This window comes from Aspergillus luchuensis, chromosome 2, assembly GCF_016861625.1.
Source record: "Aspergillus luchuensis IFO 4308 DNA, chromosome 2, nearly complete sequence".
Taxonomy (NCBI): domain Eukaryota; kingdom Fungi; phylum Ascomycota; class Eurotiomycetes; order Eurotiales; family Aspergillaceae; genus Aspergillus; species Aspergillus luchuensis.
Window position 1 is genome coordinate 1,655,658 of NC_054850.1, and position 23,778 is coordinate 1,679,435.

General features: G+C 50.8%; 10 protein-coding genes across 10 annotated transcripts; 5 read left to right on the forward strand and 5 right to left on the reverse strand.

Annotated features, from left to right (window-relative positions):
* Positions 1–3,627: 3,627 nt before the first annotated feature.
* psrA (putative general stress response phosphoprotein phosphatase Psr1/2) lies at positions 3,628–5,577 on the forward strand (the record flags this gene model as incomplete). Its single annotated transcript, XM_041685259.1, has 5 exons — positions 3,628–3,658; positions 3,755–4,950; positions 5,004–5,153; positions 5,209–5,307; positions 5,365–5,577. 5 exons carry the CDS (start codon positions 3,628–3,630, stop codon positions 5,575–5,577), a joined length of 1,689 nt encoding a protein of 562 aa, XP_041539361.1.
* Positions 5,578–5,617: 40 nt separating this feature from the next.
* Positions 5,618–5,941, forward strand: AKAW2_20536S (uncharacterized protein; the record flags this gene model as incomplete). The annotated part of the gene is made up of 1 exon (XM_041685260.1): positions 5,618–5,941. One exon carries the CDS (start codon positions 5,618–5,620, stop codon positions 5,939–5,941), a length of 324 nt encoding a protein of 107 aa, XP_041539362.1.
* Positions 5,942–6,910: 969 nt separating this feature from the next.
* AKAW2_20537S (putative protein phosphatase PP1 regulatory subunit Sds22) lies at positions 6,911–8,369 on the forward strand (the record flags this gene model as incomplete). Its single annotated transcript, XM_041685261.1, has 7 exons — positions 6,911–7,046; positions 7,143–7,174; positions 7,255–7,326; positions 7,397–7,693; positions 7,752–7,826; positions 7,893–8,295; positions 8,350–8,369. The coding sequence occupies 7 exons, from the start codon at positions 6,911–6,913 to the stop codon at positions 8,367–8,369; spliced, it is 1,035 nt and encodes a 344-aa protein (XP_041539363.1).
* A 225-nt stretch (positions 8,370–8,594) lies between these two features.
* On the reverse strand, positions 8,595–9,398 carry AKAW2_20538A (uncharacterized protein; the record flags this gene model as incomplete). The annotated part of the gene is made up of 2 exons (XM_041685262.1): positions 8,595–9,182; positions 9,267–9,398. 2 exons carry the CDS (start codon positions 9,396–9,398, stop codon positions 8,595–8,597), a joined length of 720 nt encoding a protein of 239 aa, XP_041539364.1.
* A 261-nt stretch (positions 9,399–9,659) lies between these two features.
* On the reverse strand, positions 9,660–10,743 carry XYL1 (aldo/keto reductase; the record flags this gene model as incomplete). The annotated part of the gene is made up of 3 exons (XM_041685263.1): positions 9,660–9,686; positions 9,756–10,543; positions 10,599–10,743. 3 exons carry the CDS (start codon positions 10,741–10,743, stop codon positions 9,660–9,662), a joined length of 960 nt encoding a protein of 319 aa, XP_041539365.1.
* A 566-nt stretch (positions 10,744–11,309) lies between these two features.
* Positions 11,310–13,784, reverse strand: abaA (transcription factor AbaA; the record flags this gene model as incomplete). The annotated part of the gene is made up of 3 exons (XM_041685264.1): positions 11,310–13,057; positions 13,115–13,291; positions 13,346–13,784. The coding sequence occupies 3 exons, from the start codon at positions 13,782–13,784 to the stop codon at positions 11,310–11,312; spliced, it is 2,364 nt and encodes a 787-aa protein (XP_041539366.1).
* Positions 13,785–14,776: 992 nt separating this feature from the next.
* mrd1 (RNA-binding ribosome biosynthesis protein MRD1) lies at positions 14,777–17,610 on the reverse strand (the record flags this gene model as incomplete). Its single annotated transcript, XM_041685265.1, has 4 exons — positions 14,777–15,994; positions 16,045–16,317; positions 16,529–17,287; positions 17,383–17,610. 4 exons carry the CDS (start codon positions 17,608–17,610, stop codon positions 14,777–14,779), a joined length of 2,478 nt encoding a protein of 825 aa, XP_041539367.1.
* A 286-nt stretch (positions 17,611–17,896) lies between these two features.
* On the forward strand, positions 17,897–18,483 carry DYN2 (dynein light chain DYN2; the record flags this gene model as incomplete). The annotated part of the gene is made up of 7 exons (XM_041685266.1): positions 17,897–17,927; positions 17,979–18,001; positions 18,052–18,085; positions 18,139–18,173; positions 18,219–18,245; positions 18,300–18,369; positions 18,419–18,483. The coding sequence occupies 7 exons, from the start codon at positions 17,897–17,899 to the stop codon at positions 18,481–18,483; spliced, it is 285 nt and encodes a 94-aa protein (XP_041539368.1).
* A 621-nt stretch (positions 18,484–19,104) lies between these two features.
* On the forward strand, positions 19,105–20,037 carry AKAW2_20543S (rhodopsin family protein; the record flags this gene model as incomplete). Its single annotated transcript, XM_041685267.1, has 7 exons — positions 19,105–19,135; positions 19,268–19,321; positions 19,433–19,466; positions 19,550–19,574; positions 19,634–19,666; positions 19,733–19,773; positions 19,842–20,037. The coding sequence occupies 7 exons, from the start codon at positions 19,105–19,107 to the stop codon at positions 20,035–20,037; spliced, it is 414 nt and encodes a 137-aa protein (XP_041539369.1).
* Positions 20,038–20,404: 367 nt separating this feature from the next.
* Positions 20,405–22,686, reverse strand: AKAW2_20544A (sodium:solute symporter family protein; the record flags this gene model as incomplete). Its single annotated transcript, XM_041685269.1, has 5 exons — positions 20,405–20,981; positions 21,042–21,695; positions 21,748–22,264; positions 22,317–22,489; positions 22,565–22,686. The coding sequence occupies 5 exons, from the start codon at positions 22,684–22,686 to the stop codon at positions 20,405–20,407; spliced, it is 2,043 nt and encodes a 680-aa protein (XP_041539370.1).
* Between the last annotated feature and the right edge of the window lie 1,092 nt (positions 22,687–23,778).

Below are 23,778 nucleotides of genomic sequence, written 5' to 3' on the forward strand. Positions count from 1 at the left end.
CAGGAGGATACTGGAATGTATCACCCAGACAGAAATGTCGTGTTATTGGGGTTGTTGCTTAATTCCTACTTAGCAGACCCCGCAAACTATGGATGGCTGCAGTGGCATCTTCTTTGGCAGGGATGACTATCACCATTAGAACTGACCGTTATTTACGAAGGCAGGGTAGCACAAACGAATAAAAAGGGAGGTTGATACCCTACAGCGTATAAGAAATATTGAGACTAGGTATGTGTGCAGGTATGCAAGCATGGGTAGATGGCTAGATAGGATGATCGACTCTTCTTTCGACAACTGCACGGGCCTATTCCTGTTGAGCAGCATCTGATTCGCAGGCAGTCCCAAGTAGATGCATGGAATGACGCCCCGGGCGCATTATCCGCCAGCCATGGTGATGAGCCTTTCTAGACTAGAGCATGTTAATGTTCTTGGAAGATGACCTCTAGATTTCTGAAAAGGTTGCTGCGGACGGCGACCTTGGTCCCAGCGAAGGAGGAATTAGATTTAGATTGACGGGCGACGACATGGGAGACCTGAGCAGTAGCTGAGGCCGATCACGGTCGGTGATAGTTAGCCAATGGTAGGACCTATTCTCAACGGACAACGAATGATGCATGTCTTGAATGACCTAATAAAATGCCAGAGGGGCTGAAGATATTATATGTGAGCGGAGTCGTGGTACTGTCTAGGGCGTGCGGTTTTTTAGGCTGGAAGGCTAGCAGGACGGGAAGCAAATGAAGATAGTGACTTCTTCGGAGTGGATGTGCCCGTCCAGAATCTCAATCGCAGAAGTCGGTAATTTCGACTCGATCCTGTATCATGGGGTACTGATCACCCACAATAGCTGTAACTTATTTCCTGAGCCTTGCCTACTTTAGTAGTGGTGGTGCTCGCTTGGCTGAGCAGATGGCCGTCGTCACCTGGAACTGTTTCCAGGGTCTTGAAGAGGATGGAGGGAGGGCCAGGGTGTAGGTCTCCCATGATTGTTGTGGTCATGAGGGACGAGAAGCTGCAGGTTCAGTGAAGGTGGTGTGCACCATGAATTGATCCGACTCGGGCAGTACAGGCTGTTACGGAAGAGCGATGCTGTGGCTACAGAAATCACAGCCCCCTCCTAAGGACACCATGAAATGGGAGCAGATATGCATGACTTCGAAAGGACTATTGAGCTGCCAGATATACGCCAGCCTCACCTTGTCACTGGTGATTGAGACCACCTTAACTCTTGGCTACTTCCGATTCGTCCTGGAAGCGCCCACGGAAGAAAAGACGAGCCAGATCCCTGCACCAAGCCTTCTCGGGGTAACAATGATAGCACTTACTTTCGGGGTTTGCTATGCGATCCGTGAAAGGAAATAATTGAAAATAAGATAATCAGACTTTCAGACTTTTCCCAATTTTAGTGATAATTTGGATGGGTACGACTGCTATAGTTATACTTACGAGGATATGAATGAGCCCATTCTCGAGTCGGAACTTGTTCCGGATGACCTCGAGTCGAAGGCTACAGAAGACTTACTTCTACCGGGGACCGGGCTGCTGTGGGTAGGCGTGTAACTCACTAGCTTCTGGCTATGCATGGAATTACATCAGTCTGGATCAAATGAAGTATGGGGGGGGATCCTGCTGGTATCCTTATCGTCCACATGTCTGTGCAATAGTTAATTTGAATCTTTTGGAAAGCGTGGCTCACCAAGTTGCTTGCTCATGGTAAGTTGATTTACCGGTTCCAATGGGAGGTAATCAGGGCGTGCAAACTTCAAGGTACGGGGCATCTCCCGTCAAATCAGGCCCGAACCTGCTGCAAATGGAGACTGAACCTCCGTCTCCAATGCTGGACCAGCCAGTCGCAGCAGTTCTGAGGGTGTCTGGCCCCAATTCTGCAGCCCTGCATCTTTTGGTCCAGACCAGACTTGGCCTGTGTTCTCCCGCTTTTTCTTTTTCCATTTTTCGTTCCTTTTTTCATTCGCCTTTTTCTCATGGGGCCCGTACTAATTTCTCATGCGGGTTCCGATGTCTGCTTGCTGCTTTTCCTTTTACCCCTTGCCCCCCAAGGCACATCCGAGCATTCATCCACCATCAACGTCCCTACTTACTTCTTAGTACTTACTTAACAGTCCCAGTTAATTTAAGGTCATCACCTCCGTAAATGTCAGCGCATAGCAACACGAATGGAGTAATTTTATATTATTTTTATTTTCTTGCACCTTATTAGTATTATTATCATTCCTGTAATATTATTATTGCGATGATAATGTTAATTTTGGTTTTATTACTATCATCATTGCTGTATTCGCCCACCCACTTCCACCTCCCTCCTCCCCCTCCCCTCCCTTCTCCTCTCTCTCTCTCTCCCCCCTCGGGCTCTACGTATTATTTTGCTATTTCCCTCTCTTTCTCGGGTCTCTTTTCACTCTAGTTTCCTCCCCCCCTTTCCCCTTCCTCTTCCTCTTCCTGCTTAAATCGGTTAGCCGCCAGTCAAGGAGCTAAGGAATAAGCCACTCTCCACTATCATCAACCGGCTTGCTTGACCATATCAAAGCACCACCGCACCTGGGCTGATTCCCCTTGGACTTCCGTGCTCCCCTATCGCTCATCCCGACTGTAGAAAACCGTCACCAGACCGTGTCCAACTAGTGGGACGAATAAGTCTCTCTTAGCCGCTGGCTACACTTTTGACACTTCGTTTGCCCATCGACTAAGCGAAAGGGACGAACCCACAGCACAAGAATCCGATCATCAACCGCCGATCAGATTACTTTCGGGGGGGCCCTCTTTAGAGTTCCTTTTCACCTTAACTTCCCTCCCGCTGGCCAACAACCCGTCAGCCCCAGTGCAACAAACGATCATACCCTAGATCGTTTACGTTACAGCTATTATTCTTCTCCAACTAAACTAACTCAACTAACTACCGGGCTGTCTGGCCGGTGACCTTTGCCTTAACCTTGCCTGAACCTTTTATCATTCGTACCACTTAGAAACAAAAGAGGTCATCCAACGAGTCAAGAGGACCTGCTTGCGCCCTGGCTCAACCACGTGATCCCCTACGTTCAAACAGTCCTGCACTTCACACGCTCGAACCCTTCCATTCCTGCGATCATCCCCAGACTTGACTTCCCAGATCGTGCCGGTCGCATATGCTTTTCTGCTCGTCTGCCGCCCTGTATTCTGGACATTGGACTGCGGATTGATTGGATCTGCTCATTGCGAACGAGTCTTTTAGTGCTGCGCACTAGCCTTATTCAAGGCGGTGGTCCGGGTCCCAGAGCTAAGCAACTTACTGGTACTACCACCTTAGTAACCTGCCTCCATCCCATCCATTCAGTACGTGCGAAGAGCCAGGAGGCGTGACTGCACCCTCTCTCTCTCTCCTCTTCTTCTTCCTTGCCGGCGCAACCCCCCCTCCCTCCCCTTCTCGGCGGTAACCCTGGTGGTCATTGTCCTCCGACTCCTCTCTATCTCTCTCTCGCTCTCTCTTTTCTTCTCTCGTCACTCTTCTCTCCCTTCGTTTTTTTGGTTTCCCCGTCGGCTTAAGTGAACCTCGCTCTGCTACCCTCAATGCTCGGAGGGAGCTTAGAGCGAGATTCTTCACCATCAAACTCAAAACCAACCACTGGAGAAGCGCTCATGCCTATCGCGACGAGTCCCCCCGACTCCAGTAAGTTTCCAACTCCGTTGTTCCTGGCTTCGCAATCAAATTCTCCGATGCGCTTGGGTTGGTTCCGAGTGCCGTTGCTGATATCTCCTTTGTTAGATCCTGAACCGCCGCCTCAGGACCAGCCCGCCACCACCGATGCGTCGCCTCCGTCGAACCATGTAGAGCCCGTCAATGCGGCTCAAGAGTCCGTCGCACCGACCCAGGGCTCGGTAGAGGACTCTGCAGCCACGTCTGCTGACGCACCGAAGAAACATCATCTACTGTTGCCCATCCCGTCGCGTGCATCGTTAAAAGCGGATCGGCAATCTACGCTGGACAAGAGTCAAGACACCGCTCACGATGACTCCGAGAATACTCTTCGCGGTTCGAAAAGAAGCATATTCAAGGGTCGTAGGGACCGGAGCAGAGGTAGCAGTATGAGGTCGCGTCGGCAAAACCAGGAGGGGGCGAGTATGGAGGAAGACAAGTCGGCAAGCCCTGACTTGCGTGATCCGGCCAAGCCAGAGAGGAGAAGCAAGGTCTCGTATAGGTTGTTCGCCTTCTTGAGCTGTTGTTCCTCGCCCAGCGATGATTCGGAGGACCCTGCCATCCCAGCGAAGCGGACATCCAGACAGCCATCGGTTCCTCACACCCAGGCCACTCCGGAGAAGGCTGACACCAATGCTGGTGATTCGAGCACCGCGGAATCCAAAGACCCCAGCTACTACCGGGATGAGAAACCCAACATGACTGTGACGTCGAACCAGTCCATGTCTCAAGTGGACGAAGAGCGCACTGTGACTACTTCCGAGCAGGGCGCTCAGCTCGATGGTGCAACGGTACCTTCGGGTGCGGCAGAGACAGAGAAAGTACCGACTTTGCCACAGGACAGTGCTGAATCACAGGGGCTCGGTGTAGGCCAGAGTACTCAACCTTCCACTACGACCGCCGAAGCAAGCGCTGTTGCCAGCGAAGCGGAGGAAGTCGCTCAGAAAGCAGAGGAGCAAGCGATCTCTCCCCTCACTGAAAAGTCTCAGGATGCTCCGACTGCTCCTATAGAGCTGGATGAATTGCCTAAGCCCCCGGCGTCCGAAAATAGCTATGACGACGAGAAATATACTTCACACGACGAGGAGGCGACAGTAATTCCAGCTGAATTGCCTCCGCCGACGGGCCCATCTGGACACCACGCCGATACAATGCTAGAGGAGACGCAACAGCAATTCCTCTTGCCGCCACCTCTTCCCCATCTGCGGGACAGGAAATGCTTGGTTCTTGATTTGGACGAGACGTTGGTTCACAGTAGTTTCAAGGTCCGCCATCCTCAGTTTATCATCAACCCAGTGTTAGACTAACCTATGTTCAGGTTCTTGAACGCGCGGATTTTACCATTCCCGTGGAGATTGAAGGTCAATATCACAACATCTACGTTATAAAAAGACCTGGAGTCGACCAATTCATGAAAAGGGTGGGCGAGTTGTATGAAGTGGTTGTCTTCACCGCTTCTGTGTCGAAGGTGAGTTATTCCAAAATCAGAATCATCGGCTACGCATTCGCTCATGCTTCATTAGTACGGTGATCCTCTGCTGGATCAGCTAGATATTCACAACGTTGTCCACCACCGACTGTTCAGGGATAGTTGCTATAACCATCAAGGCAACTATGTCAAGGTTTGTTCCACTCAGTGTACATTCTCTTGCGTGAATTGTTTGCTGATCCCTGGTTAGGATCTCTCTCAAGTAGGCCGCGACCTACGCGATACGATTATCATTGATAATTCCCCAACTTCGTATATCTTCCACCCTCAACATGCGATACCCATCAGCAGCTGGTTCTCTGACGCCCACGATAACGAGCTTCTCGATCTGATTCCCGTCCTCGAAGACCTTGCCGGGGCACAAGTGAAAGACGTTAGTCTGGTTCTCGACATTACATTGTGATGCCTGTAACTCTAGTTTTTTCCGGCATTTGCATTACAGCATGCTTATCTTCACCTTGCGGGTCCACTCGGTTTTCAAAAGAAAGAGTCATCTGATTTTTGATCAACTATACGCATGGAACGTCTGCCGTGTCGAGCAGCCAGACCGTCCGGGCAGCTCAATCCAGCTTCGTCTGGGATCTGAACGCTCGCGGCAGTTCCACAGTGAAGATGTGTTTTCCTTGACTTTTCCTCCCCATCATCATCTTTTTGCCTTTATCCCCATGTCATTCGCACCGTTTTTCTTCCGAGCACCGGCCATGTTCTTGCGCTCCCAGCGAGCAGATACCAGATTACCCCCGCCAGTCTTGTTTCCTAGTGTTTAAAGTTTTCTTTCCTGTTGCATACCGCAGGCGTCAGTCTTGGTCATCAGCCAAAATTTTGCTGATCTCATGTATACGCTCCCCGATTTACATTCCCTCTTTTCTTTCATCTGTCTCTTTCTACTTTTGATTCCTTTCATCGTCCCCATTTTGTTCTTTTTGCTTAACATGCAGCCCATAAGAGGCTCGACCCGCCGTCCTGGTTATTTTCCTAGTCTCTTTGTGCCCGAAGATGTGAACCCCAAAACCCAGCGTTGTTTTTGTCATTGGTTCGCCATGGTCTATTTTTTGGAGACTCCCCTGCGCGTGGCATTTTGATTCATGTCTCAAGCGCCTGTCGCTGCTTCTGGTACACGCATAGTCTGAACGGTTCCAGACTTACATGGGATCGGACTTTGCAATGTATATGTACTGATTGGGCGTGCGTGCTGTACATAAAAGCGTCCGCCTCCACCATCCAGCTTGTCCCGTGTTTAAGTAGTTTTGAATTGACCATTTCACGAGACGGCCGAGTTCCAGAGTAGTATAGATCAGAAGTAACGAGTAAAACAGGCGGTAACGCATGATGGACAGAATTATTGGCGATATATCGAGCATCTAGACTACAGCGTAGAGTGGATCGCCTCTTAACGGCGAAGGCGGGCTGAGATCACGCCGCGGCAATAATGACCGATCGGTCGGTCATCTCCAAATCTTCCATCGCATCCCGCTTTTGTCCGCACTACATCGTGTCAGCTCATGTGAGTATTCCCCGATTAGCCCCGTCTTGAACTCTTTCATACATATATACATACATATTTCTCCTGCAAGGCTGTGTCCGCTTCCTTGAGCCTCCATCCAAATCTCCGACGATCTCCTGATATTTCTTGGCAGCGTCATACCCAAACTCCCCGCCTCCAACTGCATCACCACCAAACCACTCTTTTTCCAGGACCAGCCTATTCCACACACGCCCACACCCCATCGCTCAACATGAAGGACAAAAATGGCTGGGACGGAAAGCTACGGGTCGAACCGAAAGCCACGATCACGAATCCGGAAGCACTAGAAGACCCCGATTACTCGGACTCGGATGCGCCGCCCGTGGAGGAGATCGAGGCCGATGAGGGTATGTCAATCAACATCCATAGATACCGGGATTATGATAGGGCGTGGTATGCCGGCGATGCGAAGGGCAATATACTGATGGTTGGGTTTTATGCAGATTTATTGGAGGACGAGGACCCAGACGCAGAGGTATGCGCTGATACTTCTTCCGACGCGACGCGTTCGTTGATTAAGGGACACAGCCAGTTAGCTAACACACCTCGCATCAGGAAATCGACCTCGTTCACTGTCGCATAACTTCGCTTCCGGCGTTGCGGTTGGAGCGGTTTCCCAAGGTGAAGGTACAGCGATGATACCCAGTATTTGTGTAATCGCGCGACACGGTGCTAATCGAACGGTTGGATGATGCAGAGATTATGTTTCCGACAGAACCAAATCACACGAATCGAATTCCCCACGGAAGTTGCCAAGTCGTTGACGGAACTCGATCTCTACGATAACCTGATATCGCATGTGAAGGGTCTTGATGAGTTCGAGAATTTGACCAGCTTGGATCTTAGCTTCAATAAGATTAAGCATGTTAAGAATATTTCGCATTTGGTCAAGTTGACGGATCTATATTTCGTGCAGAATAAGATCTCGAAGATAGAGGGGGTGGAGACGTTGACGTCGTTGAGGAATTTGGAGCTTGGGGCGAATAGGATTCGGGTGGGTTTTGATATGTACTTGAGGTGATTTTTGGGGTATCGTTCTGACTGCTTTGCAGGAGATTGAGAATCTGGATAATCTGAAGGCGTTGGAGGAGCTGTGGTTGGGGAAGAATAAGATCACGGAATTGAAGGTACGTGGGCTGCGTCCCAAGTCTTGGGTGTGATGTGCGTTGGCTGACTGACTGCGGTGATGATAGAACCTCGATGGCCTCTCCAACTTGCGCATCCTCTCTATCCAGTCGAACCGTCTCACGAGTATCAGTGGGCTCTCGAACCTGAAGAACCTGGAGGAACTCTATGTGTCCCATAATGCGATCACCGACCTTAGCGGTCTCGAGGAGAACACCTCGCTGCGCGTGCTGGACTTTTCCAACAACCAGGTGTCCAAGCTGGAACATGTGTCTCATTTGAAGAACTTGGAGGAGCTGTGGGCGTCCAACAACCAACTGTCGAGCTTCGATGAAGTGGAGCGCGAACTTCGGGACAAGGAGAAGCTCCAGACGGTGTACTTTGAGGGCAACCCGCTACAGACGAGAGCGCCAGCATTGTATCGGAACAAGGTGCGGTTGGCGATACCGCATATCATGCAGGTTGACGCGAGTAAGTCTTCTTTCTCTATCAGTCGATGCTTAGAGAGATACTAACGAAACCTAGCGTATATCCGCGTTGTATAAGGGGAACGATTTCTTCATCTTACATGCCATCAACCTCATTCATAGCTATTAATGTATCCGCCCACCTACCCATCACCTATTAGAATTACAATAAACGAAGTGACGTACGTAGCCCGCTATACATACATGTACAACCCAACCGACCCACACTATTATACAGGAAAAGAAAAGGAAACATATCATACAATCATCAACCCAACCCAATCCACTTGCTTCACATCACCATCACTTCGTCCCCTCACCCTCACCCTCCCCATCCTTCCCCTCCCTCTCCCCTTGCCCTTCCATCCCATTCCCCCCCTCACTCTCACTCTCCACCCCAAACCGATACAACCCCATCAAACTCTTCCCCCCAAACCTCCACACATCCCGATCCAGCATCCTCTTCACCCGCTCCGGCACATGCGCCTTCCTCCTCATCGGCCCATCCGCCAGATAATCCAACGGTATCCCACTCTTCACCAGATCCTTGTACATATGGCTTTCCTTGTCCACGTAGAAGAACGTATGGTATGGGTTGCGCGTCATCGCCGACACGTGGTTATGTCGCGATGGTTGGATCGTGCATGTTAGGGTCGGTCCTTGGGGTTGTGGTTGTGATTGTGATTGTGATTGTGATTGTGGTGTGGAGTGTGTAGCTGTATGCGAGGGAGATTCATTCTTTTCCTCTAGACTCTGGCTTTGTGATTGAGTTTGAGATTGTACAGGGATAGTAATCGGCGACGCCGCAACGGCCGAAGACGCCGCGGCCGCGGACTCGAAGATAGCGATGGTATTGTGTGCGGATTTGGGGGATGTGTTTGTGGGGTCGTACTATATCCATCATTATTACTTTTATTGGCATTGAGTTAGGTTATTTGGGGAGAGAGGGGAGATTGGGGAAAGGGAGGGGGTTACTTTTAGATTTCGAAATGTCACGACTTCGCCGAATTTCTGAAGTGCGGAGAGAATGAGTTTGCTTTCGGAGAGGGAGCGTGGGGCCGGGTGCGTTTTGATGTGGATGCTGCTGGTTAGGGGTTTTAGGGTCATTTTGTTCTTTCTTGATTATTGGGGTTGAGGTTGGGGTTGGTGGTGTGGTGGTGGTGGGTTCATGGTATTGATGAAGGTGTGAATGTGAGATGGAATGGGATGGGATGGATGGATGGAGAAATGTTGGTTATCGCGATGCGTGTCTTGGCGGGTTTATCTTATCTATTATCTACAACCATGTCACATGCCATCAAGTTATAACATCGTCTACAAGATTGGTTATGTATTCATATATCGTATATACACTCATAGCTGGGTCGTTTAGAAAATAGGAGCGTAGAGTCCGTACTGTAATTCAAGTTAGTAAACATTTCCACATATTGATACAATGGAAGAAAAAAGGGGGATAAAACTCACTCCCAAAGGATCATTGAACCGCAACCCGCGATCCAACCCAGCAATAGCCTTGATCTCCTCCTCCTCCAAATTCCACCCGGTAACATCCAGGTTCTGCTTCAACCGCTGAGGGTTGTTACTCTTCGGAATAACCGCCACGCCCCTCTGCGTAGCCCACCTCAACAACACCTGCGCCGGTGTGCGTCCATGCTTCTCCGCAATGCCCTTAACAAGCTGATGCTCGAACAACGGCGGCGTATCCACCGCATTCTGCACGCTCAACTCGAGGAAACTCAACGGTCCGAAAGAACTATACGCCGTGACTGTCAACCCCTCCTTCTGGGCATACTCAACCAGTCTCGTCTGCGTGAGGTAGGGATGATGCTCGATCTGCAGCGTAGCAGGACGAATGCGCGCATACCGCAGCAGATCCATGACCAGCTGCGCAGAGAAGTTACTAATACCGATGCTACGAGCGAGCTTCTTGTCCACGAGCGACTCCATCGCCGTCCAGGTCTCTTGGATCGTGGCGTTGCCGAACTCCAGCTTGTCGTTCTCGGACATCCAGCCCGGCGGGTAGCGAACCGCAGGGTCGACGTATTTCAGTGAGATGGGGAAGTGCACGATGTACAGGTCGAAGTAGTCGATGCCCCAGTCGGCGAGCTGTTTGCGGCAGATGGGTTCTACGCGGTCGCCGTCGTGGAAGCTGTTCCATAGCTTGGAGACGATGAAGAGCTCTTCGCGCTTGACCAGACCGTCTTTGATGGCCCGCGCGACACCTTGGCCGGCTTCGACTTCGTTGCCGTAGTCTGGCTTTTTGTTAGATTGGGAATATTTGTTAGTGTTTTATGAGGGGGGAAGTACCGCAGGCGCCGTCAAACAGACGGTATCCTTCCTTGATGGCGTGGTAGATCTGGTCCGCGCAGGTGTCGTTGTTCACCTTCCAGAGACCGAAGCCCACGAGGGGCATGTCGTAGCCGCTGTTTAGCTTGACGGTGGGAGAGGCCATGGTGATTGAAGGAGTAACAAGGTCGTGTTGAGACAAGGTATAGAGACGCGGTCAAAGTAGGATCAGGGGGGATGAAGGGAGAGAAAGGGAAGGTTTGGAGGGGTAATAAGTAACTGCCCCTCGGTCATGGTATTATGAACTCAAATCCATTGCGCGTATCCACTGGAGGCGCCATACACGGCACAGATAGCGGCATTGGAGGCTAAATGAACTTGTGGCGGCTGTATTGAATTGGGGTAGTAACTTATCCAAGGGTTGGCCGGATGCCATCCAAAGTCGGGCCCGGCTAAATGCACCCCATCTGCCGGCTAAATGCCGCCACTTGACCCTAATTTTGGTTCTACCACTACGGAGTACTGTGTTTACAAATTGGAGAAATAATACTTACTACTGCTAGATATTAAAGAGAATACTTTGTTAAGAATAAATGAATAATAAATCATTGTAAAAAGGTATCCTGCCATTATTTTACACTGCATATGAATCGAAGATTAACCGGCCCATCACATTATTAGGAATACTTTTTTCGCCATAATTATCATTAAGTAGTCTCGCTCGGCCTGTCATTAAACGGCCTGTACTGTATTACTCGCGGTGTAGGAGTGCGCGTGCTCATGCGCTCCTCCATTCATATCGGTCGGCAGGCTGCTCGGCCACTTATCGAGCTCCTCGGGCATAAAATCATAGCTGTGGCTTGGATTTGGCTCACGGGGCACCGCAACGTGGTGCTCGGATGACGGGAAGCCAATGTGCGGGTAGTGGCTGCCGGGTATGTCCCCAGACATTGCGGTGGTTGGTGGCATCCAGGATGCCTGGCTGTTGTTCATATCGTCGATAGACTGTGCGCTCGTCACCAGCATGCCGTTCAGCAGGGCGTTGTTGTCGTGCACATTAACCCCAAGTGGCTGGCTGTGGACATAGTGGCTATCATGCTCAAGGCTGTATGGACCATGAGAGGAATGCGACAAAGGAACCTCTGGCATGCTAAGAATGCTTGTGCCACTGTTGGGCCCGTTGAGGCTGGTTGGCTGGCTGATATCATGTGATTGGAGGCTTGGGAAGCCATCCAGACCCAAGGTCACAGCGATCTTATCGTTAAGGCGGTCTTCTTGCTTGGGAAGGGGACTCATGAAATCAAAAGGTGCGTTGAACATCTGTGCAACGCTCTCCTGGCCTGTCGAATACAGAGGCCAAGGGTTTTGGGAAACTCCATTGTTGTGAAGGAGTTCGTGCGGCTGGGGTTGATGGTAAACGTTAGGACCCGGCCGGTTCAGGAGTATGGAGTCAGCAAGCGACATTGGGGGAGGGAGATCGATGCCCGTCGCTGCTTTGGGGCTTGCATGAGGGATTCGATCCGACGAAACCACTCTACGCCATGTTGTAGTGCCAACTACGTCGCGGGGCAGCGTCTGTCGGAATTTCCAGAGAATGATTGCCACCCTCTTTTTCTCACTCACTGGATGTCCAGAGTAGGGGTTGGACATTCTCCGCGAGCTGTAGGGTGTCATAGCTCGAATCTCCTGAACTACGGTCAGGTGGCGGAGGAACTCCCGAGCTTGCTCGTGGCCATGGTGTCCAGCATCCTCGGCCAGCTTTTGATCTTGCGTGAGCTTGGTGAAGCGATTCGCCCACCATTTGGATTCAAAGTGAGGCTTCACCTTGGTGTGCGTCGCGGTGTGCGTTGGCCTCGCAACTTCTTGCCGGCCTTGATAGATCTCTTGTCCATTCTCATACATGTAGATCTTGGAGGACCAATTCTCCATCTCACTGAGAATCGGAGCTCCAGCCGCACTAGCCTGAGCGAAATCTAATTCCAAGTGAATGCCGAGTTTAGAGCGAGCAGCCGGGAAGTCATCCATCAACTTCAGGTTGGATTCGATTAGGATAATGTCACAGTCCAGCGACCCATTTGAATTCGCCATCAGCGAATTAAGGTAAGGAAAGGATGTTTGCCAGTTCCTGATCTCATTCAAAGAGATCGGTGCTACCGGATGCCGCTGGTCGTCTTGAAGGCGACTGTAGATATGGCTCGCGTCCTCAATACGGTCGTTCTTGTCTGGCTCGTTTACCCACATACCGAACCCGAGGCCTTGGATAGTACTGAAGTTGCTCTCGGGCCAGCTGGCGTTCATGGAAAACGGGGTAGGCGGCAGTTCTCCATAGGCCTGCCTCATAGGGTCATGATAGGTGGGGTGGAGGTGAGTGCCATAATGACTTGACAAGGGAGGATCCATGGCAGGCCCCCATCTTGGACCAGCGGGCGGATGTTGGTTGTTCGAGCGGACGTTCGCCTCTTCTCGTACGAGTCGCTCCCCTAGACACTTGTATTAGCCCAATCCGATTTTAGTAATAACTTGGCTATGCCACTTACAATCGGGGTCTCCTTTGAGGAACGAGTCGAGGACTTGGAGGTGGCTGGAGACTTGCTTTCGAGTTCTTCGTTTACCAGTTTTCTTGTAGATGAACTCAGCAATGAGCTCATTTCGACCATATGACTTTCCTCGCTCGGACCATTTCCGTCTGCCCATTGGCGGATTCGCCTCGAGAGCTATCACAGCATTAGTATTCATATGTCGTGCAGCTAATGGATTGCTTTTCTCACCTTGTTGAAACGCGTCTTCAAGCTCGTCCGACCATACCGGTTCCCCATCTTTGCCAGTGTCTCGACGAGGACGGGACCTGTACTCCAGATACTTGCTGGACCTGAGATAGCTTCTGGGCCTGCTACGAGGACCGATTAGGCTGGGCCCAAATGAATGCAGGCGCCGGAGCTTCTTGCTCTGGAGCCGGAGGTTCTGAGGGGGCTGAAGGGTGGTGGGAACAGTGGGCACTGGATGTGTTGGAACTGGGGGTTGAGGATACTTGAAGGCAAGTTGCTGCAGCTGGTCGTCACGACCAACAGTGCTGCTGTCGGCTAGGTTGTCAGAGTATGTCTGGACGTTCCCAGAGGTGTTCTGCAGGGCCCTGTCCGTATGGGCACCGATGCTCTCAAGAGCTGACTGGTGTTGAGGCACAATACACCCCGTTTGCCAGTGCGCCATCGAGCGGACCACCGGAGAGGATTGACTCTGGGAAAGAATGACAGAGAATGCCAAAGAGGAGGGTGATGGAGGACAGCAAAATGCTTACTACCGCCGTACCAAAGAACCCAGTAGTCACAAACCAGCGATCAAGAACGTAGATGCTTGGAGAGAATGTAAGAATTGGGAGAGAGAATGTGGGAGCGAAGAGCATGGTGTTTATAGGAAACCACTACTCTCCCTGGGGAGGGAGGCCTAGTGGCATAGCTGAATCACGCTGCTCGTTGATACACCACCCCTCCAAGGGCTATGTCAACTGTTCAAGGCGGGGAAAGGAATCTCCTCCCAAGCTTCACGCGTCCAGGTCGAGCTATGAACGAAGGAAGATCCTGTGTCCGAGCAAATCAGGAGGAAAGGAACTGCACGATGGGAACAAGCGGAAGACCCATGCAAGGGATGCTCCCTGAGCACGAACCAGTAAGCTGCTCCTCGGAGGTTTTAGTGCACGAGACAAGCAGTGACTGCTAATTTGAGATACGTTTTGGAGCAGCTAGACGTCCAAGTCCGTGGCAATGGCCATCCTCTGGAATGAGCAGTGGCCAACGACATCGTCCAGTGCCACGGGAGTGGAATGTAAGAGGTGGTTACGTAGATCATGTTGGAATGTATGGCCTGGACAAATTGGACAATCCCAGGACCAACCAGTCTTCACTTGGATATCCAGGGTTCGAGCAACTAGGTGTATAAGGAGTTAAGGGTAAGAAGCCTTGAATCGGCGAGGATAAAGGAACCCGGGATGGGATGACAGGAATAGACTCGGATGAAAGACTTCACTGCACGAGCGGACGGGTAACTCTGCAGGACGCGCGCGTATGTACGTGTTGACAGCCGCAGGAACGTGTTTAACCTGCGTCCGCACTCCATGCTCAGTGTCCGAGACGCAAGGGATATAAACATCAAAATCGTACCATTGCTATTGTCTGTCCCTACTAACAGGGAGAAAGAGCAGGGACTTAGTCCTCTTCGCCGTCCTGGGCCCCTACAGTGAACTTCTTGCGCCCAGGCCCGGCAAGCTTTTGTAGCTTGACCCTGTCCATCTGTTCCCCTACTTTCTTTTCGATCTGCTTGATTTCTTCCTCGGCATCGATCGCCTCCTCGTTTGCAAACTCCAGGACCAGCTTTCTGCCCAGAAGATGGGTATTCTTCAACGCGTCCATAGCGTTTTCCGCTTCGCGAGCGCTTACAAAATCCGCAAAACCGAAACCGCGAGCCGATCTGTCAAACTTCTTAGGAACCCGCACAGAGCGCAGTTGCCCATAGGCTCCAAAGAGTGACCGAACGTCCTTCTTGGTGGCCTGGAACGGCAAGTTCTTAATGATGATCTTCGTCCTTCTGGCCGCAACCTTCTTCGCGGTATCTTCACGCCTCCGCTCTTCAGCCGCATCCATTCCACGGTGAGACACCCTAACTACCAGTTCATGCTGATCAAGCTTGTAGCCATTCATGGCGGCAAGCGCAGATTGGGCCTGAGCTTTCGACCTGAACTCCACGAAACCGAAACCCATGCTGAGCGTCTGTCCGGGATGCTTAGGGTCAGGCTTAGTCTTGATCTTAGCAGACACAAAGCCATCCAGTGGCCGGAATAAGTCCACAAAACTCTGGGTCGTAGTAGCAAAGTTGAGGTTCTTTACGAAGAGGGTTGTAGTGGGCGTAAGGTCATCAACCTCATCTGCCGCGAAAGTGTCAGCAGTGGAGAAGCCTTGAGAGACGGCCTTGGTCTCTATGGTTGCCTTCTGTGGCACGGCTGCAGCATCAAACAGATCCTTGGGAGCCTTCTCCAGGAAGAGGATAGAGTCTCCGAGTTTCCGGTAGGCAAGTCCCTTGAAAGCTTTCTGAGCCTCATCTGGTCTCGAAAACTCCACGATAGCTATCGTTCCACTAGGGGGCATGAGTAACCTCGTTATTTGCCCGAATGGTTCGAACATTTTCCTGAGCTCATCAGTCTTGACGCCGTACGAGAAGTTCTTTACAAGGATAGCAGTGTTTCCACGCTCCCGCTGCTTGAAGGCTTCAATATTAACCCCATTAGCTGAGAAGTAAGCTTTCGTTTCTTGGATTACGTGGGTTTCAGCGTGGGCCTGCTTCACAGCAGCGTCAGATGAAGTAGGATCCAAAAGATCCGCTTTGGAAACACCAAGTCGCTCAGCTACTGAAGACATAACGGCATCCGTCTGCAATATATTAGCGTATAATACTGGCGGCTATTGTGCGAGCTACTCACGTTCATGTAAAGAGAGTTCCAGCTAAACGTAGAAGACGAGGCATCCATCTTCTTTTTGATTTGCTTTTGCTTTTTCAAAGGCAGTTTCGCCAGCTCAGCATCATCAATCTTGTAAGTCTTCTTCGCAGCTGCTGGCAGAATATGCATCAAGCGACCTTGGAAATGCTTTCCGTCGAGATTCTTGTAGGCCTCTACGGCCGCATCTGCGTCGAGATACTGAATGTAGGCAAACCCCTTGCTGGTATTAACCCTGGTATCGAAAGCCACATGGATCTAGGCACATTAGCATAATTCAAATAACTAATGAGTGATCAAGAAGCAGTATTAAGGTGTGTAGCTCATCAGATAACAAGAGGCATCTACTAAAATACTCTTTCCTGGTAACATCATGTGCTTTGCATCTGATGTCCCTATCAGGACGATCATCATTGAGCTGGGTGGGGGGTCGTGGATGGCAGGAACTAAAACTCAGGGAATTACTAACCTCTTCAATTCGTCCGAAAGGAGCAAATAGCGGTTCGAGATCTGACTCCGACGTGTCGTAAGCAAGGTTTCGCACGAACAGACGTGCAGATAGACGAATGCCGTCGATATTCGTGTCGACCTGCGGCTCCTGAACCGTCTTGGCTTCAGTGGCCGCGGGAGCGACAATCTGGGCATCCCTAGAGTCAGCACCTGGGTCCTCTGCTTCTTCTGGAGCTGCGGGTTCCTTCTGCTGCGCAGCAGCGTCGAAATCCGCCTGCTCTTCCTCATCAAGCAGACCAAGAAGGCGACTTGTCTTGGACCGGAGCCAGTCCGCATCCGAAACAGCTGGCGCCTCGGTCTCGGCGACAGTATCATCCTGCTCTGCCGGGGCCTCGGCGTTGCCTTCCCCACTGTGGTCTACCACCATGGGTTCGGGTGATCCATGGGCTTCGCGATCAGCTGTGTGCATCTCCTGAGAGCGATCATGGTCATCGCCAAGCTTCGCCTTCTTCCTTTGTGCATATGTAAGCTCCTGAGGTTGCTCCTCTACTTCAGCGGGCTGTTCTGCAGGTGAGTCAAGCTCCGGCGGTTTGGGCACATCATCATTTGCCCATGTTTTAGTCTTAGACGAATGTTGCATTACAGAGAGATACTCTTGCAAGCGAGCGTCTTGCGGGGCGCTTTCGCCATCCCGTTTACGCTTGAGGGAAGTATCTGCGGCGTCGCCTGCAGAGATCTTATCATGTTTTCCAGCTTTGCGAGTGGGTTCGGCATCGATCTACAAGATTACTGGTCAGTCACAAGACCACCTTGACTGTCAGCGGGGAAAACAAAAGAAACAAAGCAAGTGTGGATAGGGAGTAGAGCACATACCGGCTTAGCAATGTCTACTGAGATTTTGGACATCTTCATGTAAGTCTTATTGAAGTAAGACACAGCCTGCTGGGCGGCCTCATGGTTCTTGAAGCCCACGAAGCCAATCCTGCGCTTAGGCAATACATGAGCGTCTGTGACTTGGAAGCGAGTAGCGAAGTGCTTCCTCAATTGATCATCAGATAAGGTTGGCGGAAGGCCAGAGACAAATACTCTGGTGCTCTCCATGATTGTGACAATGTGTGCCACTGAAATAGTTTGGAAAGAAAAAGTTCGAAAAAATTTTGGTGGAATGTTTTTTTTGCTTCCTTATAGTGCCGAGGGCGGTGAGCAGGGCGGCCTGGCCCGTGCGTGATCCGGGCGGCGTCCATTGCGCGCAGCCGGCAATGTTGATTCCCAATACTTCCATTGGGCTTCGTGGGACGTCTTTGTACACTAAATTGAAAGTGGTGATCCGTGTCTTGAATCTTTGCTCATTTTACCTATTACTCATTTCTCATCGACGTCCAGCAAAATGGCTAGCGAAAAGAAGGATAAGCTTGAGGGTAAGTCCCCGAACGCGGCATCGTCAAACGATGGCTAACATGACCGTTCAGCGCAGATCAAGTCCGTCGATATGGTAAGAGGGATTGCTGGAGGTAAATAAGGATTGTGCTCACAGCATGGCAGACGGAGGATATGCAGCAGGAGGCTGTTGAAGTTGGTATGGTCAGCCCTACGGGTTACCTGGAAAAGGAGAGCTAATACGATGGATAGCAATTGAGGCAATGGACAAGTACCACATTGAGAAGGTAGGTTCGGCATTTTCTGTTGGTTACCATTGCTAACGACGATAGGATATTGCTCAATACATCAAGCGAGAGGTCAGCACTGCGCATTTGTATCCGAACACACAGCTCATTGCTCACAATCCACAGTTCGATTCGCGCAAGGGTGCGACATGGCACTGTGTCGTCGGGAGGAACTTTGGCAGCTTCGTCACGCATGGTGAGTGACGTTGACTGGGTATCAGGGGTAAGGACTAACTTTCGAGCAGAGACGAAACACTTCATCTACTTCTACCTCGGGCACTGCGCCATTCTCCTTTTCAAGACCCAATGAACATACGACCGCAGACACCGGTCTGAATCGCCCAGGCGATGTCTATAACCTTTTCGGATAATTCAAGCAGAAGTAACGTGCAGTGAAAGGTCCCATGCAAGCGCTGGAAGGAAATGCAGCCATATGGTCCCGAACGAAATGCTGCGGGGTTTGCCTAGAGGGCACAACGCGGCGGTGATTCTTCCGCGCATCTACCTGCTACTTGATTCCAATTCTTTGTTAATCATTTCAAAATATCCTAGTAGTGAATACAAGTTGATCCAATCGCATAACTACTGCAGTGCTGCACCGTAGACACGTAGGCTTTCCAGCATGCGGGATACACTGCCAACCATCACTACTACTAAATATATAATGCACACCCAGCAACGCAACGATACCGCCGAGTGCGGAACGCCAAGTGCCAACCCGCGCCAAGCCACAGCGCCACACGTCAGCCCCAATCAGTTTATTATATGGCTGCCTCCCCCTTCCCATTAACTTGGACTGCTGCCAATGTTATCCCTCTACACGTCGCATTACATGATCCAACGCGATCCCGATTCCTGTCTTATTACCTCCTTAGTTAGAATAAACCAACCCACCCTTTGTTCATCTTGAGAGCACTCCAAAGCCGCCAACATGGCCATCTGCATCACCTTCGGAACACATGGTATGTGACTTATCTACTCCCCTTCCCTCCTACTCCACCGACCGAGGCGACGACCCTTATGGATATCGATTCCACAAGAACCCACACCCAACCAACAAGAAAGATGCCAAAACTAACACCAAAGGAATTCAGAGTTCACTTCCATGCTAGAAGGATACGAGAATGTCCGCGCATTCTGCTATAACTGTATGAGTCCCCTGGACCCTGACAATCATGACTGCTAATTTTAGCTCTGGTTCCTGACCCAACCAATAATTTACTCGATTATTGACTGACCCGTCTTACTTTTTAATCTAGGCCAACATTGGAATGGTCATTGTTTGACGAGATGGTAAGCTTATACTTCACTAATACCTTTGGTTGAGGATATGTTTGGAGTCGTAATTATGCTAATGTATGATGGTTAACAACTAGGCCGTGGTTCACCGTCTGCTTCATTGTAATTATGTCCCCCGTCCGCATGACGCCGGACTAAACTGACCGTATATCCCCATATAGCCTGTCATCCCGCTCGCAACACATAAGTATAAGGTATGTTGATATATCATCTTCATCCTAACCTATATGCATTTCGGGGTGTATCTAATGTCATCCTAGGAAGTAACCTGCTACACATGCCGCTTTACGCAGGATCTACGGTAACTCCATCCCAACATATACCAGTATAGAGGGAAGGGAAAGTAAAGAAACTAATATATCATCGCAGCGACCGCCCTGATATCACACCAGAGACGAGACCACCTCCGGGTGTCGTACCAGGCCAATTACCGCAGGCGTACTATGGCGGCGGTGCACCTTTCTATCCCCCGCAGCAGGCATCAGGCCCACCTCCACAGGCGTCCGGGGGTGTGGTAGCGCCGCCGCAGCAGCAGGCAGAGCAGCAGAACCATGTGTATAAGTGATGATTATTTCTGACTTCTGTTTTCGTTGATGATGTATTATGATCGGTTGATGGTCCGTTGTCTGTATTTATCAAATACCTTTTGCTTGCTTGCTTGCTTGTTGCCCTTGTGTCTGGTGGTTAGCTTACTAGCTATCACGCATGTATTGTATCAAATCCGATTTATTCACTCTACTGGGTTGCGCAGTATATTATATGAACTCATATTATCATAGTACTATTTGAACTCAACATTATACAGTAACGAATGGGGTATATATCCAAACAGATGAAGAAAAACCAATCAAAACCATCCCAAACCCAACAAATCCAGACATCAAACACATATCTCATCAACAGGATAACCAAGCCTTTACAACTTGACTGCCCTACTTCTCCAGAGCCTCCTTCTTCTCCATCACAGGCGTCTGCACCCCAGAAACATCCCCACTCGTCATCTCCCCCACAATCATTCCCTTTCTTCTTCCCCTCTTCCCTGTAATATCCAACGCCATCATCCTCACCGTCCTCACAATGCTCTCCCGACCCTCATACAGCGGGAAAATAACCACGCCGAAAGTGGTACAGAACAGCCAAATCAGACCGACAACAACCCAACCGGTAAAGAACTTCTTGCTGAAGACATACGAGCTGCCGTACATAGGGATGGGCCAGAGAATAAGGAAGCAGAGGACCATGAAGATGGTCAAGGTGCGGGAGTAGAGAGCAGCGCGGTTGAGTTTGCGCGTTTCTTCCTCCTCCTGGGCGGCGGACTGGGTGTTGATCTCGCCGGGGATGAGTTCGATGTCGATGTGAGCGGCGGCGGCGACGTCGGCGTCGTCGACGCGGCGGATGGCGCGCATGGTGCCGTAGTCGTAGTTTTGGGAGCCGAAGATGAGGGTGAGAATTGGGGAGAAGATCACGGGGCTGAGGAGGGCGGCGACGTTGCCGGCGAGCATTGGGTAGCTGGTGCGGGAGTTTTGTTAGTTGCTTGTTTGGAGAGAGAAAATATTGGGGTGGACTCACTTTGCGCCTGTCGTGGTGACCGTCAGGATGCCGTATTGTTTCTTGGTTGTCACGAGCCAAGCGATAAGGGAGACGGCGAGGCCGAGGGGTGGCGAGGCGGCTGCAGCGATCCAGTTCTGATGCTTCCAGATGAGGGACATGGCGCCGGGGAAGACTGCAGAGGAGATGATCACGCCCATCAACAGGTAGAGATAACCCATTCCGATACCAGCGTAGTAAAGACCGGTGGAGAAGCCGGCCATGGCGATGGCCCAGAACACACAAGTCATGTGCGAGACCCAGACGAGACGCTTGCCCTTGGCGGATGGGTCGATGTAGGCCTGGTAGATATCGTAGGTGAAGATGGATGAAACGGCAATCAACTGGGCGGAGAAAGCGGAGGTGACTGCCATGAAGATCATGATTGTCGTGCAAACTGCGCCGCTGTAGCCGAGAAGCTTGACGGCAGCAAAGGGCAGCACGAGACCGGCTGTGACGTCGTCGGAGCTCAAGCGTTGAGTGCCCTCCAAGGAGAGAGCAGTCATGCCCAAAGTGCTGGCGCACAGCCAGGGAATCGCGAACCAGCAAAGACCACCAATGACATATCCGGGGAAAGCGTGCACGGGGCTCGCGGCAATGGCTTTGTTGTAGTAGCCGTTGTCGAGGAAGACGGTACTGTTGCATTCATTAGCAAGCAATCGATGAGGAAGTGTGGTGGCTAACGTACCCAAAGTTACCGACCAGGTTGATAATCCAGAAGATGCCACCCTCCTTTGACCTCATGGTCAGATAGCTTCCCTCGGCATTGCCTTCAACTGGGTGAAGTTTCGATGCTGCTACTAGTGCATCATAGACAGCCCCCGGAGATCCAAGCTTGTCGCTAGTCGCGTAGGCAGAGAATGCGAAGATGAAGATGACGACAATGATCACAACGGTGTGCATGTAGTCCGTGATGAACGTCGCCTTAATACCACCGAATAGGGTATAGAGCACGACACCAATCGGCAGGAGGAAACAGGCAGCAACTGTATTTACCCCCGTGAGAGACGTCAAGACGGCAGAACCACCAGTCAGCAGCATGGCGGTAACGAGGATGTTGGTCATCAAGCAGAAGACGATGAAAACAACATGCACGACGGTTCCATATCGAGCACGAAGAGCTTCGAGGAAGGTATGCGCATTTGGAGCCCTCCGCTTCAGCTCAATGGCCAGGGTAGCGAACAAGATGATTTGGACCGTAGCACCTGTATCACCGAGTCAGAATGTCTTCGGCGTGTTGCTGTTGGCTGTACATACCTGATGCGTAGAAGAAAGGACCCGAGATGCCGTATTCGTAGGCCACAGTGGTCGACTGAAGAAGAGTTGCAGCCCATGTCCAACTACTGACGACTGCCGCGGCAACCAAACCCGACTTGACTGATCTTCCAGCCGTGGAGAACATTTCCGATGTCTGCACTTCATTCTGGTATCTATGTGAGACCCGTTAGTCTTGCGATACCATACTTGAAGAAAATCCATGTTTGGAAAGGGACTAGACTACACACCGCTTCAAAGCCCAGGTGATGAAGATCATGAGCAGGGCGAAGGCAAAGCCCAGACCAATGATGATGCCATAGCCAAACCCTTGCGAGAGAGGCGCTGTGAATGTGACTGTGTCTGAAGACATGTTGGCAGTGTTTGAACACGCGAAACGATGCCTTGCTATGGCTGGACAATGACTGATGGAGACAAGGCCCTGAGCATGGCGGCAGAGGCAAGAACATATAAGGCACGGGACCCTCGAAAAATCTCCGACCTCGCAGACACGCTGGTGATCGGCGGGAAAGCCATATTGAATGAATCACTACCGATCCAATATCATTGGATCCGAGGAGTCAGGCCTGGGGAAGCGAATGGCTGATAAGAACAAACTCCCGGTGGCCGTTTCGTAATGTGCTTTCATCAGATGGGGGTGTAACATCAATGGCAGTGGACTAGCGACAGGTGAGTTTAGAACCGAGTCATCGAGTAAGTGCCATCGTTCCACAGTTCCATAAGCATACACATGGATTATCCCATGCCCTCTCCACTTTCTTTGCAACAAAATCAACAGCCGAACCCCAAGTGGGTTATCAACGTATCGGGTCCGGGCAGCTTATTGGCGAGGCGGAAATGCTTCTTATCAGCGGAGGTCAGCGCAATGACGCCCATTGGTCCGAGTTGGGAGCGGACGATGATAAGAAACCGTAGACTATCAGATAAGGATGTCAGCGAAGTCATGGATTGGTGTGTTGGTGCAGCCTTTCTCTTTGCCAAGAGTTTATGGTTTTATAGGGAGCAGCCTTGATGATAGCGCTCTATCAGTTACTTCGTTTACTTACTCGATCCTGCCACTAATGCTTTGGGGGTCTTCCCCACTGCTCGTGGTTTTGGAAACCGGGGATTTTCCATCAATCTTCGATTCCTGTAATTGGTGGGTGTCTGAGTAGGGGCAACTGATCTTGCCTTTATCTGATGTATGCCAGATCTCAGTACTGTGCGTACTGCGTAGGGCAGGCCTTGCTTGTGGATATGTCACCCACGTGTATTCACCTTAGGCCCTTAACTTATCCTTACTTGGTATCTGGATTTACTTACATGATATATATTAGTTCATGCCATTGGATCATAGTCTATTTGAGAGGTTTGTGCACAAAATATACATTGCCTGTACATTCGATACTACTACCGAGTACTAGTAACCTCTTGAAAAGGGTGATAGTTCACGATTGGGGTGCCC